This window comes from Austrofundulus limnaeus, unplaced genomic scaffold (assembly GCF_001266775.1).
Source record: "Austrofundulus limnaeus strain Quisiro unplaced genomic scaffold, Austrofundulus_limnaeus-1.0 Scaffold421, whole genome shotgun sequence".
Classification (NCBI taxonomy): Eukaryota; Metazoa; Chordata; class Actinopteri; order Cyprinodontiformes; family Rivulidae; genus Austrofundulus; species Austrofundulus limnaeus.
The window spans coordinates 339,227-351,314 of record NW_013952823.1 but is presented as its reverse complement, the minus strand read 5'-3'; the positions used below and the strand labels follow the sequence as shown (position 1 = coordinate 351,314).

Sequence of the window (12,088 nt, the reverse complement as noted above, 5' to 3'; positions counted from 1 at the left end):
GTCCACCATAGACTTTGTATGTAAACCTGCTGCTCCTGACGCTGAAATCGCGTTCGGTGTGAACGCACCATTAGAGACTCAGAAATGATTTAAAGATGTTATGCTGGTGAAGACTGATATCTAGTGGTCAACTGGGGCAACTACATCAAAACATCCTAATCCAGGTAGAAAAAAAAGTCAAAAAGAAAAAATCAGTAGGTCCTCTTCATCTCTCCTCCAAAAGACTTCTTCAGTCTGATGAGTTTCAGGTGAACTGGGAAACTTTAAAATCCAATGGAAACATGAAAATCTTTAAAATCCAAGCTCTTATTTTGAAGGGAATATACTAGTTTCCTGTTCCCTGTGCTTTCGTTTCCTGTCAGTCCGTCATGTACCCAGAATGCATCGCTTCAGTTTTCCAGTAAACAGTGTTTTAAAATTACTTTATTGAAGCTTCTTTAATGAAAAATCTAGAACAAACAAAAGAAAAAGATAAAGAAGCAGCTGAAATAGCGATCCTCAGCAATTTTTAAAGAATCAGCTGAACTAGCAAGCCTAAAGAAGTTTTTAATTTTTACACCCAGGAGCCAAAGTTCTGTGTCAGGAACTCAGACCCCCAGCATTCGGCAGTTGTAAAACGTGCTGTACAAGGGTTCATAAACCACTAGTGGGTAGCATTRTACATGTAATGTACATGAATTGTAGCCAGCTAGAAAGTGTCAAATTGAACCATGCGCTTTAGAATTAGCTTCCGCTAAAACTTCTACTGCGTAAGCAGTTCTGAAGTTTAACTCAAGATCTGTAAAACTGATTTTACATGTGATTTGGTTGGCTAGGCTTGATTAGCTGTGGCAGCCATTTTGAATTGGGTTGACTTTAAACATTTATCTGTTAAAGCCATACATTCACTAATTACTTTCTAAGATTGCACACAGCAAAATACAGCCAAAACCATTTTTGTCTGCCTTTCATGGTTGTGGGTGAGACAAGTGATCTTCATGTGACCTCTCACTTTTGCTGTTGAAAGTTCTGTCCACTGATGTGCATCGTAAAGTCATAAACTGCTCAAAAATGGCAACAGATAAGAAAAAGCTGAATCACAAGGTCCAATAACTTGTGACCCATGAAAGGTCTTTCTACTGAGAGGTTTGAAGGCAGTAACACTTCAAAGACAAAAAGTCTGAAGACAGTCTGAAGGATTCTCCATCGTTTCTTAGGGGCTCATTTTTGTGCAAATTACATCTCTATGGTAAGTCAAAATCTCAAAACAATTTAACAAAAACTATTAAATATTACTTTGTCCTCTGATTAATATTTAGACCTACAGAGTGTAAAATAATATTATAAATGTCTGATTAATATTTAGACCTACAGAGTGTAAAATAATATTATAAATGTCTGATTAATATTTAGACCTACAGAGTGTAAAATAATATTATAAATGTCTGATTAATATTTAGACCTACAGAGTGTAAAATAATATTATAAATGTCTGATTAATATTTAGACCTACAGAGTGTAAAATAATATTATAAATGTCTGATTAATATTTAGACCTACAGAGTGTAAAATAATATTATAAATGTCTGATTAATATTTAGACCTACAGAGTGTAAAATAATATTATAAATGTCTGATTAATATTTAGACCTACAGAGTGTAAAATAATATTATAAATGTGAGTATTTTTAAGTTTCTGTTAGAGGAACCTGACCTGTTAAGAAGATGTTAGCTAATAGAGACAAGTTTCATCCTATAACTAGAGAACATTTTCTAACTGTTGACTGGTAAATACAAATATTATTATTTTTTATGACAGTAAGAAGAAATAATAAATATACTTTATTACAGCTGAAGTCATCATTTTTCAACTAGCTAAAGTCTAAGTTACAGGCTGACTTCAGGTCTGGTTTAGATCATTGTTACTTATAAATTATATATTTTTCTGGTATAAATCTGCTGTTTTACATGATTGTTGAATGAAATTAACATAGTTATTAATTTATTGTAAAAACATGACAGATAATGTGTGAAACAGATCCAGTTCAGCTGCTGTTTATCTATTAGTTTCTATGTTTGCTGTGAGCTGTTGTCCTGTTTGGTCTGTTTCTGCTCCTCCATGATGTCACACAGTGGAAAGTATGGGCGGGGCTCAGTCTACTGATCTATATATTTAAGTCTATGTTCAAAACTCACCAGACTATCCCTTTAAGAAACCAGTTTAGCAGTGGTGAGTAGTACTGTATGTACCTCCAGTGCAACAATACAAATGCTGAGTGACACTTGGTCGTCCCATGGTGTTGCTCCTCACCTGGTCTCGACTCCATGAGGAGCTGGCACACTGTTTGGTGACGCCCATGCAAAAACAGCGTAGGCAGCCTTCATGGTTAGCCTCTGATAAGTGGAAGAAGCCTGGCTTGCACTCATTACACAGAGAGCCTGCCACATTGTTCTGCAACACACACACAAAAAACACATGCACATTGTGTGGTCAATGGTCTTATCAAGTCCACATGGACTCAAAGCACTTTACACTTTAGACATTTACACATTCACACACTGATGCACACATGAGTAATCCGAATTAAAACAGTGCATCCATACCTTACAGCTGCACAGCACACTGCTAGAGCTGATGGTTCCTCTGTTATCACAGGTGGAGCTGCTCTCTGCAGGGAGGGGACAGCATAAACAAAGAAGACAGACTTGAACCTGAGAGTGTTTCAGCTGGGCTGAATCCCTAACACATGATCACACACTACTGAAAAACATTGTTGGTCAAAACGCAGGATTGCAACTCCCTCATGATCATACTACTGAAGCATTCATGAGCTGCTTCTGCTTTTTTATTCTTGCCTCCAATGTGTGCTGAAAAACTGAATGTGAACACTGACTCACGGTTGGGAACACATTTTCCATTAGGCTGGAGGGGGTTACCATTGTAACCAGGAGCACATCTGCAATAAAAAAACACTCCATTGTCTAACACTAAACACTTTCTTAGTCTTATCTTAAAGTTAGATTGTCTGAACTAGATGCAGCTGTACTGTACAGTTAACAACAGCGTTCGCTCACTTTTCACAGCGCCTTCCTGTGTATCCAGGCCTGCAGGCGTCACATGTGGGCTGCTGGTCAAATCCCAGAAAGCAGGTGTCAGAAAACCTAAATGAAATAAGCAATGAAAGGGTTAAAAATGTCAGATAGAATGAGTTTTGTCTTAAAGGGGAAATATGATGTAAAATCAATGTTTTTGAGTTTTACATCAGGTTGTAATATTATCCTCTCATCAAAAACATGCCCAGAGTCTTGCTTTGACTCATTCATGCATGTTTGAGAAATCCTGTAGTGTCCTGGGGCAGCCAGGGGGCAGGCAGGGGAGCAAAAACCACAGGTTGGGACTAGAACCACCTTTTGGGATCAGCTCCTCCTCTGGGCTGTGTCTCCAAGTCAAGCTTCCTTGAGCCTTTCYCAATCGGTGGCTACACACTCGCCCTACTCACTCCTCACTAGGTTTGTGCGTGCCCATGGRGGGTTGGTCATAGTAAGTCCCATCCGAAACCAAGTATGGACGAGGGCAAGTGGCTTATTAAGCCCTCCACACCRAGTYTGCATCCGGTGCAGACTTGAGCAAATAGTGGTCAACATGGAGCATGGGATGTATAAATATAAGTTCTGCATTTGTTTTGTACACATTTTTAYTAAGTAAACACCTCACCAACAAATATAATTCCATAAAGACTATATAAATCATGTTCAATTCAAACTTTATCAAAGACACAGAACACTGGTCCATATTTAAAAAAAGAAGAAAGGAAAAAATTAAAACATGAAAAGTAAATAAATGATTTAAAAAATGTAAAAGAGCAATTGTTTTGACAATAGGGATGGGAAATCGTCCCTATTTTCAGATCATAAATCATGGTCACTGGCTATCGCCGATAGACGATCCAATCTGCTAATAAGGCATGCGCAGTTACGTTATTAAAAAAAAAAGCAAGCAGGTACGCTTATTACAAGCCACGGCTTCTTTTTTTCTAAATTCGCTTGTAAACTCCGTGGTTATTCGGCGTTCGCACATACATTTCATAGTTCCTGAGACCCCCCGCGCCATGCTCCTGGGAAACCCCCTCCCCGCTGCTGCATACGTCACTACAGGGGATTTCTACACGGAAGGAATCCAATGTGGAAAAAAAGTCTGACACTTGTCACTCGACGTTTATCCACAAACGGGTCCAGGATTAAGCTCAAAAGTTTTTATCAGTCAGATTTCACTGTGAAAATAGTCTRTTTTATCCCCTTTTATGAGTTTTTGGACGTTTGTGTTATGATTTTTGCCTGCCTGCCCAGTCCTGCCTCTGTTTTTGTTGTTTTGCTATCCACAGTTGTTTCTCATGCCAAGTTCTCAATCAGCCCTCTGCTCCTGTCACAGCCAGTACTAATTACTGACCCACCGCTCCCCCTCCCTCCTGCAATCAGCTCATTCCACTCACCTGTTCCCCTCAGTATATATTCCTGCTCTCACCCTCACTTCCCTGCCAGTTTGTCATCAGCCTTGTACTGTTACTTACCAGCGTTTCTTGTCCTCATACCTTGCTCTTTTCTTGTGGTCCTGATCCCCTGCCTGTCCTTTGGTCTCCTGATTCTTGCCTCAGCCCCTATCAGATTTGTCCAGCCATCTGTCCTCCTGGTTTTGACCCCAGCTCTGTGTTTTGGATTATCGCCTCTTGTCTCCCCCCTTGCTGGCATCACTGCACCTCAGATCACCTGGTTTGTGACCCATGCCTGTCCCACAGATTTTCGGACTCCGCTCAGCCCCTTGRTTCTGGTAMACAAAGCTCTCTTTCTAGATTTGACCCCTGCCTGTCTCCCGACTCTGCCTTTGCTCAACCAACCTAAACAGTCAGCCGATCTTTTTGGTGACGTCAAGATCCAGCACCAAATCCACCTGGACACTAACAGTGTAAACWRMYGGACCACTACAACTAACACCAGGTCAGTGGTTGTTTTTCTTCTGAGATTACAAACCCAGTACTGTTCTGCCACTAAAACGTCTCTCTGTGTCCAGAAGTATCCAGCACCATACCAGGCTCCTACCAGACCTTCAACCTTGACTCATTGAAGCTAAATAAATATTTTAAACTAGTTTCTGTGTTCGGTATTTCTTCAGAGCTCAAACTAAGAGTCTTAACAGTTTGACTATCTTTATGAATCGCTGCTTCCTGGTAGTCGGCGTTCSAACGAGTCACTTTTTTCTTTCCTTTTTTTTAAGCGAGTGGTTGAAGTAAACGCAGCGTCTGAGCGCCTTTAGCACAAACACTCCCACAAACTTCTGACCAATCACACCATATACTTCGTATGTGTTCTGATGTGAAGGGGGGTGAAAAATTCAACCTGCACCAGAGCCCAGAGTGACGGGGATGAGCAGGGGTGAGGGAGTGCACTCCRGTCCGGTTCGGAACTGGTTAAAGTTATTTGTTCAAATGTATGCTTATCATGGATTATTCATTTTGTAACTAAATGTTATATCAATACAGTATTTGTCATTTGTGGTGCACCAAAGCAAGAAGATGACGAGGAGAGACATGAAGACGAGCTGCGCATGTTGGCTCAGACTCTAAGAAAAAAATAAACGAGACGCAGCACTGTTTTATTCCTCATTTGCACACATCACAATGATGATTAAAACATAATTTGCAGAGAAGGGTGCATTTAAAATTAATTTTACATCCCTGGCACAGCATTTAATTAAGATAGCCCTTAAAAATATCACATTCCAACCCTTCAATCACCGATAGACGATTGAATCAAAAATCACGCCATCCCTATTTGACAAGTTATCACACTGTTACAAATAAAGTCATTTCTGAAAACTCTCTAAAATGTGGGCCTAAGTAAATATTTTCTTTGGTCTATTAAAAATAGCATCTTCTAAATGATCTTACGGCATTTGTTCTCCAGCATTCAGCCGCTGCCAGAGCTTGGACTGTTACCATGGTGACGACAGCTTCCTGTTCCGGTGGTGTGAGGAGAGCCTGTCTCAAAGTGGAGGGTGTATAATTGTACCTTGCAGCGCCATCAAGGGGACTCRTTTCAACTGCGAGGGGGCTTCACAGTGAGTGTAGTGAGTAGTGAGTAGGGAGTGGGGCGAGGGAGGAGCCACTGATTGGGAAAGGCCGCTCGTCACAGAGCACAGCTCCCCACCCCCAACGACCCGCTCCGTGACTCCAGCAGCAACAACTAGCAAACACCCGGTGAAAACCATGTCTACTGAGCTCCAAATACTACTTCTCAGTGCACCCAAGGGAACTACACAGAGCTTCCAGCTGTCCTCCCTGTAATCGCTCCGATTCTTTAGAAAACATACTCTCCGGTCCGACAGTAAGGTTCAGATGTATCCTGWGATGTAATTTTCCAAAACCGATCTTGAATAATTTTGCTTCTTTTTTTATTATCATTACAACAAAGCATGCTACAACACTCCAGCTTGTAAACAGCAGAGAAGCAGCTGTGATGACGTGCTGAAACGGGCGTGACGAGATCAGGAGGTTCTTAAAGAGACAGAGGCCTTTTTCAAGGTGTTTACAAACAGAAATGATGAGAAGTCAAGTTTATCTTTGATTTAAACATAAAAACAGCATTTTAATAACAACTGAAGGTGACGTAGATACTTTATTATGGTATAGAATTTAAATATATGCCTGAGAAATACATAATATTGCCTCTTTAACTGAACTACTGCACTGAACTGTAGTACAGTGATGTGCTGTGTGTGTGTGTGTGTGTGTTGTTGGTGGGTGTGTGTTGTTGGTGGGTGTGTGTTGTTGGTGGGTGTGTAAACATACCGACGCGAGGTCTCGATGTACGGGCAGGAGCAGGGCTTGCAGTCATCAGGATGACCTCGGCTTGGGTCACCAAAGAATCCAGGGCGACACTTGTCGCACTGTGGGCCCTCTGTATTGTGTTGGCAGCTCTGTGGAGAAGCAAATACACAGCTCATTCCTTCATTCCTTTTAAATTAAACAGACCATTTTACATTTACAACCTCATTTCCAATAAGAAATAAATGCATATTTSTTCTTACTCTAAAATGTATTTAAAAAAAAGAACCCTCATCATGCAAAACGTTTTTTTTAGATATTGTTGATAGTTGATAGACTTCTAGTTGTTCAGGCAAATACCTCCTATTTCCATTATKAATCATTACATTACATTTGAGTGTTTTCAACTTTTTATAAAAATGATCAATATTTGATGGGCTCAGCATAAAATGAGACAGACGTAAAAACAAAACAAAACAAAAAACAAACAAAAAAAAAAATACAACAACAATAAAACTGGCTCCAGTATTGTGGCTGGCAGTTATGTTGGACATGCATTAATTAGGCTTCTAAGTCATTGTTTCTGAAACTGTAATTTTCAGTTTCTTATCTAGACATTAGGCTTCTTGTAGAGTCTAGCTGGGCTGGTAGCTAGTTGGTAAACAGCATTTRCAGGTAAGTGGCCATAATGTCTTTGATCACAGACAAGAGTATTCAATTTCTGTACATGAGTGTGCAATAGGAAGGTTGCCTATTTTCTGGCAATACTAAATTAAGTTTGAGTCACCAGCTACATACATGGACACAATTGTTGGTACCCCTCTTTTAATGAAAGAAAAACCCACAGTGGTCACAGAAATAACTAGAATCTGACAAAAGTAATAATAAATAAAAATTCTATAAAAATGAACAAACGAAAGTCAGACATTGTTTTTCAACCATGATTCAACAGAAAAGAAAACTCGTGAAACAGACCTGGACAGAAAATAATGCGATCAAAGGGTCATGTTAAATCAAGGTGTGTCCACTATTTATCATCACAGGTGTCAACAGTCTTGTAATCAGTCAGTGGGTCTGTATATAGGCCTACAGATACTCACTGTGCTGTTTGGTGACATGGTGTGGACCACACTCAACATGGACCAGAGGAAAACAAGGAAAGAGTCGTCTCAGGAGATTAGAAAGACAACTATACACAAGAATGTTAAAGGTAAAGGTTATAAGACCAGCTCCAAGCAGCTTAATGTTCCTGTGACTACAGCTGCACAGATTATTTAGAAATTTAAGATCCATGGGACTGTAGCCAACCTCCCTGGACTTGACCACAGGAAGAAAACTGATGACAAATCAAAKMGATGGATAATATGAACAAAAGAGTCAGAAAAGCTTCAAAAGAGATTAAAGGTGAACTTCAAGCTCAAGGAACATCAGTGTCAGATCACACCATCTGTCATTGTTTGAGACAAAGTGGACTTAATGGGAGACGACCAAGGAGGACACCAAATAATAAAACAGTTAAGGAGTCCATTATTTATGTCCAGGTCAGTTTCAAGCGTTTTTTTTAATTCACTTGAAACATGGTTGAAAAGCAATGTCTGAGTTTCATTTGTTCATTTTATAGAATTTGTGTTTATTGTTACTTTTATCAAATTCAAGTTTTTTCTGTGAACATTGTGGGTTTTTGAACAAGGGGTCCCAACAATTTTGTCCATGTGTGTATTTTCCAACTGTCTCAGCCAGCCCCAGTGAGATATCACCTTGAAAAACACTCTCACCTTAATATTTAATATGCCTGCTAAGTCAGCCCTTACCAGACAGTGTCCACTTATTGGATCGCAGGTCGTTGCATGTCCATAACAGTTACAGCCAGAGCAGGTGCCAAGATATGAGCCCCCGGGGACACGCTCAAACCCAGAGGAACACATTTCACAGGACAGGCCTGCATATCCAGGAGGACAGCTGGAAATGAGAAAAATAAGCATCATTGTCTATGGAAAAAATTCACATCTGACTGAAACTAACAAGAGGCAATTTACAACATCAGAAACTGTAAACTTGCTTAATATAGTGAAGAAGGAACAGATGTAGGAAACCAGCCAAAACTGAGAAAAATCAGATGCAATGATGATATTTGTGACTCGTCACATCCGTCCGTTTTCTTCCTCTTATCTGGGATCGGGTCTCGGGGGCAGCAGCCGAAGCAGAGAGACCTAGACTTCCTTCTCCCCAGCCACTTGGGCCAGCTCATCCGGAGGAATCCCAAGGCATTCCCAGGTCAGCTGAGACACAGTCCCTCCAGCRTGTCCTGGGTCTTCCTCTGGGCCTCCTCCCGGTGGGACATGCACGAAACACCTCACCAGGGAGGCATCCAGGAGGCATCCTAACCAGATGCCCGACCCACCTCAACTGGCTCCTTTGGACGTGGAGGAGCAGCAGTTCTACTCTGAGTCCTTCCTAGACGACTGAGATTCTCACCCTATCTCTAAGGGAAAACCCAGACACCTTGTGGAGGAAACTCATTTCGGCCGCCTGTATCCGCTGTCTCGTTCTTTCAGTCACTACCCAAAGTTTGTGAACATAGATGAGGGTAGGAATGTATACTGACCGGTAAACCGAAAGCTTCGCCTTCTGGCTCAGCTCCCGCTTCACCACGACAGACCGGTACAGCTCCCGCATCACTGCAGACACAGCACCAATCTGCCTCATTCATGAACAAGAGCCCAAGATACTTAAACTCCTCCACTTGATGCAGGACCTCCTCCCCGACCCAGAGAAGGCACCCACCGTTTTCCGGCTTAAGACCATGGTCTCAGATTTGGAGGCACTGWTCCTCATCCCGGYCGTTTCACATTCGGCTGTGAACCGCTCCAGTGAGAGCTGGAGATCAGGATCTGATGAAGTCAATAGGACCACATCATCTGCAAAAAGAAGAGATGTGATCCTAAGGTCACCAAAAAGGATCCCCTTAACACCTTGGCTGAGCCTAGAAATTCTGTCCATAAAAGTTATGAACAGAATTGGTGACAAAGGACAACCTTGGTGGAGTCCAACTCTCACCGGAAACAAGTCCGACTTACTACCGGCAATGTGGACCAAGCTCATAGGTACACATACCCGGACCTGTGAGGAATGTCATATTCCCGGAGTATGTTAAATCCCACAGGACTCCCAGAGGGACACGGTAAAATGCCTTCTCCAAGTCCACACATGTAGACTGGTTGGCTGAACTCCCATGCACCCTCCAGGACCCTGCTGAGGGTGTAGAGCTGGTCCGCTGTTCCAGGACCAAAACCACACTGCTCTTCCTGAATCCAAGATTTGACTATCCGACGGACCCTCCTCTCCAGGACCCCTGAATAGACCTTACCAGGGAGGCTCAGAAGTGTGATCCCCCTATAGTTGGAATACACTCTGTGGTCCCCCTTTTTAAATAGGGGGACCACCACCCCGGTCTGTCAACCCAGGGGAACTGCCCCCGATGTCCACGTGATATTGTAGAGTCGCGTCAACCAACACAAACCCACAACATCCAGAGCCTTAAGGAACTCAGGGCGAATCTCATCCACCCCCGGCACCTTGCTGCCAAGGAGCTTTTTAACCACCTCAGTGACTTCGGCACCAGAGATTGGAGAGTCTGCTTCCTCATGGGAAGACGTGTTGGTGGGATTGAGGAGGTCTTCGAAGTATTCTGCCAACTGACCCAAAACGTCCAGAGTTGAGGTCAGCAGCGCACCATCCCCACCATAAATAGTGTTGGTGGCGAACACCCCCCACCCCCCCAGACACCAGATGGTGGACCAACTGTGTGGAAGTCTTTTTCCATGGCCTCTCCGAACTCCTCCCACACCTGAGTTTTTGCCTCAGCGACCACTCGAGCCGCAATCTGCTTGGAATGCCGATACCTATCGGCTTCTTCCGGAGTCCCACAGGCCAAAAGGGCCTGATAGGACTCCTTCTTCAGCCTGACAGCATCTCTCACCGCCGGTGTCCACCAGCGGGTTTGAGGGTTGCCAGCACGACAGGCACCGACAACCTTACGGCCACAGCTCAAGTAATACGCCTTGACAATGGAGGTACGGAACATGGCCCAATCAGACTCTGTACCCCACCTCCCCCGGAACATGTTCAAAGTTCTCCCGGAGGTGTGAGTTGTTGACTCGTCACATCAAACTGAGAACTAACTCCTGAAACCTTTGATTTCATTCTTTGTTTATCATTGTTTTATGTACCTGTTTTCTGATTTGTAAACTAATTTGATTATTATTTTTATGACATGTGCTGCTGACCTCTTGGCCAGGTCACCATTGGAAAAGAGATCTTGATTTCRGTGGGTTCTTATCTGGTTAAATAAAGGTGATTCATTGATTGAKTTATTGAAGTCGCAAAGTGGTGTGTGGAGAAATGGGCAGCTATAGTGCATTGGTTAAAAYGTTTGCAACAATTGCATTTTGTCACAATATAATGAATAACTACCTTATCTACGAGTCATTATTGAAGCCCCTTTCTGAGCAGAGAAAGAAAAACTACTAATTGTACATAGCACCTCCCTGGAGCTCAGTCCTCAGCTGGATCTCCTTCCTGGAGCTCAGTCAATTTCAAGGCATTTTCAAAACTGAAGGTAACATAGTTACTTGATTATAGTACAGAATTGAATTACATGACTGAAAATTACACAATACCCCCCTTTAATTTCCAAATATTTTTGAGGTTTCCTCTTCGATATTACAAAAATTGTCCTGGGTCATCCCTAGAGAGATATCTGGGAGACACCCTAACCAGATGCCTGAACCACCTCMTCTGGCTCCTCTCCATGTAATGGAGCAGCAGCTCTACCCTGAGGCACTCCCAGATAACTGAACTTCTTGTGTTGTTTTAATGAAAGAAAATGACCACATGATCACATGATCTTGTACCAGGTTATGGAATAATTACATGTAATACCCACTGAAGTACATGTACATGTAATGTACAGTGTATAGACTGACAGACTTTTCATTGACATTCCTCAGCTGTATTTGGGTTCATATATTGTCAATATATTGTCACGTGGTGGATCAGTGACACACACATGAACAAAATGTGACAGTTTTCACCCTCAGCTGTTAACATTCATGTTGATCAATAACATTTATGGACCTCAGTTAGTGCTTCTAAATTTAGCCTATAAATCTAGCAAGTGCTAATCCACTAATAAATTTTAAAATTAGCAAAAGCCCTAAAGCAGAGGTTCTCAAACTGGGGTCCCAGGACCCCCAGGGGTCTGTGACAGGTATCTTGGGGGTCCTCAAAAA

The 12,088-nt window shown here is 42.2% G+C and overlaps 1 protein-coding gene across 1 annotated transcript in view; it reads right to left on the bottom strand.

Moving 5' to 3' along the window:
* hspg2 (heparan sulfate proteoglycan 2) overlaps nt 1-12,088 on the bottom strand; it is a gene marked incomplete in the record, with an annotated part of 235,200 nt that overhangs the window by 124,058 nt on the left and 99,054 nt on the right. The window contains 6 exon segments of the mRNA XM_014024404.1: nt 2,291-2,431; nt 2,584-2,648; nt 2,878-2,936; nt 3,055-3,141; nt 6,822-6,949; nt 8,609-8,756. Coding sequence (XP_013879858.1) covers nt 2,291-2,431; nt 2,584-2,648; nt 2,878-2,936; nt 3,055-3,141; nt 6,822-6,949; nt 8,609-8,756 — 628 coding nt within the window.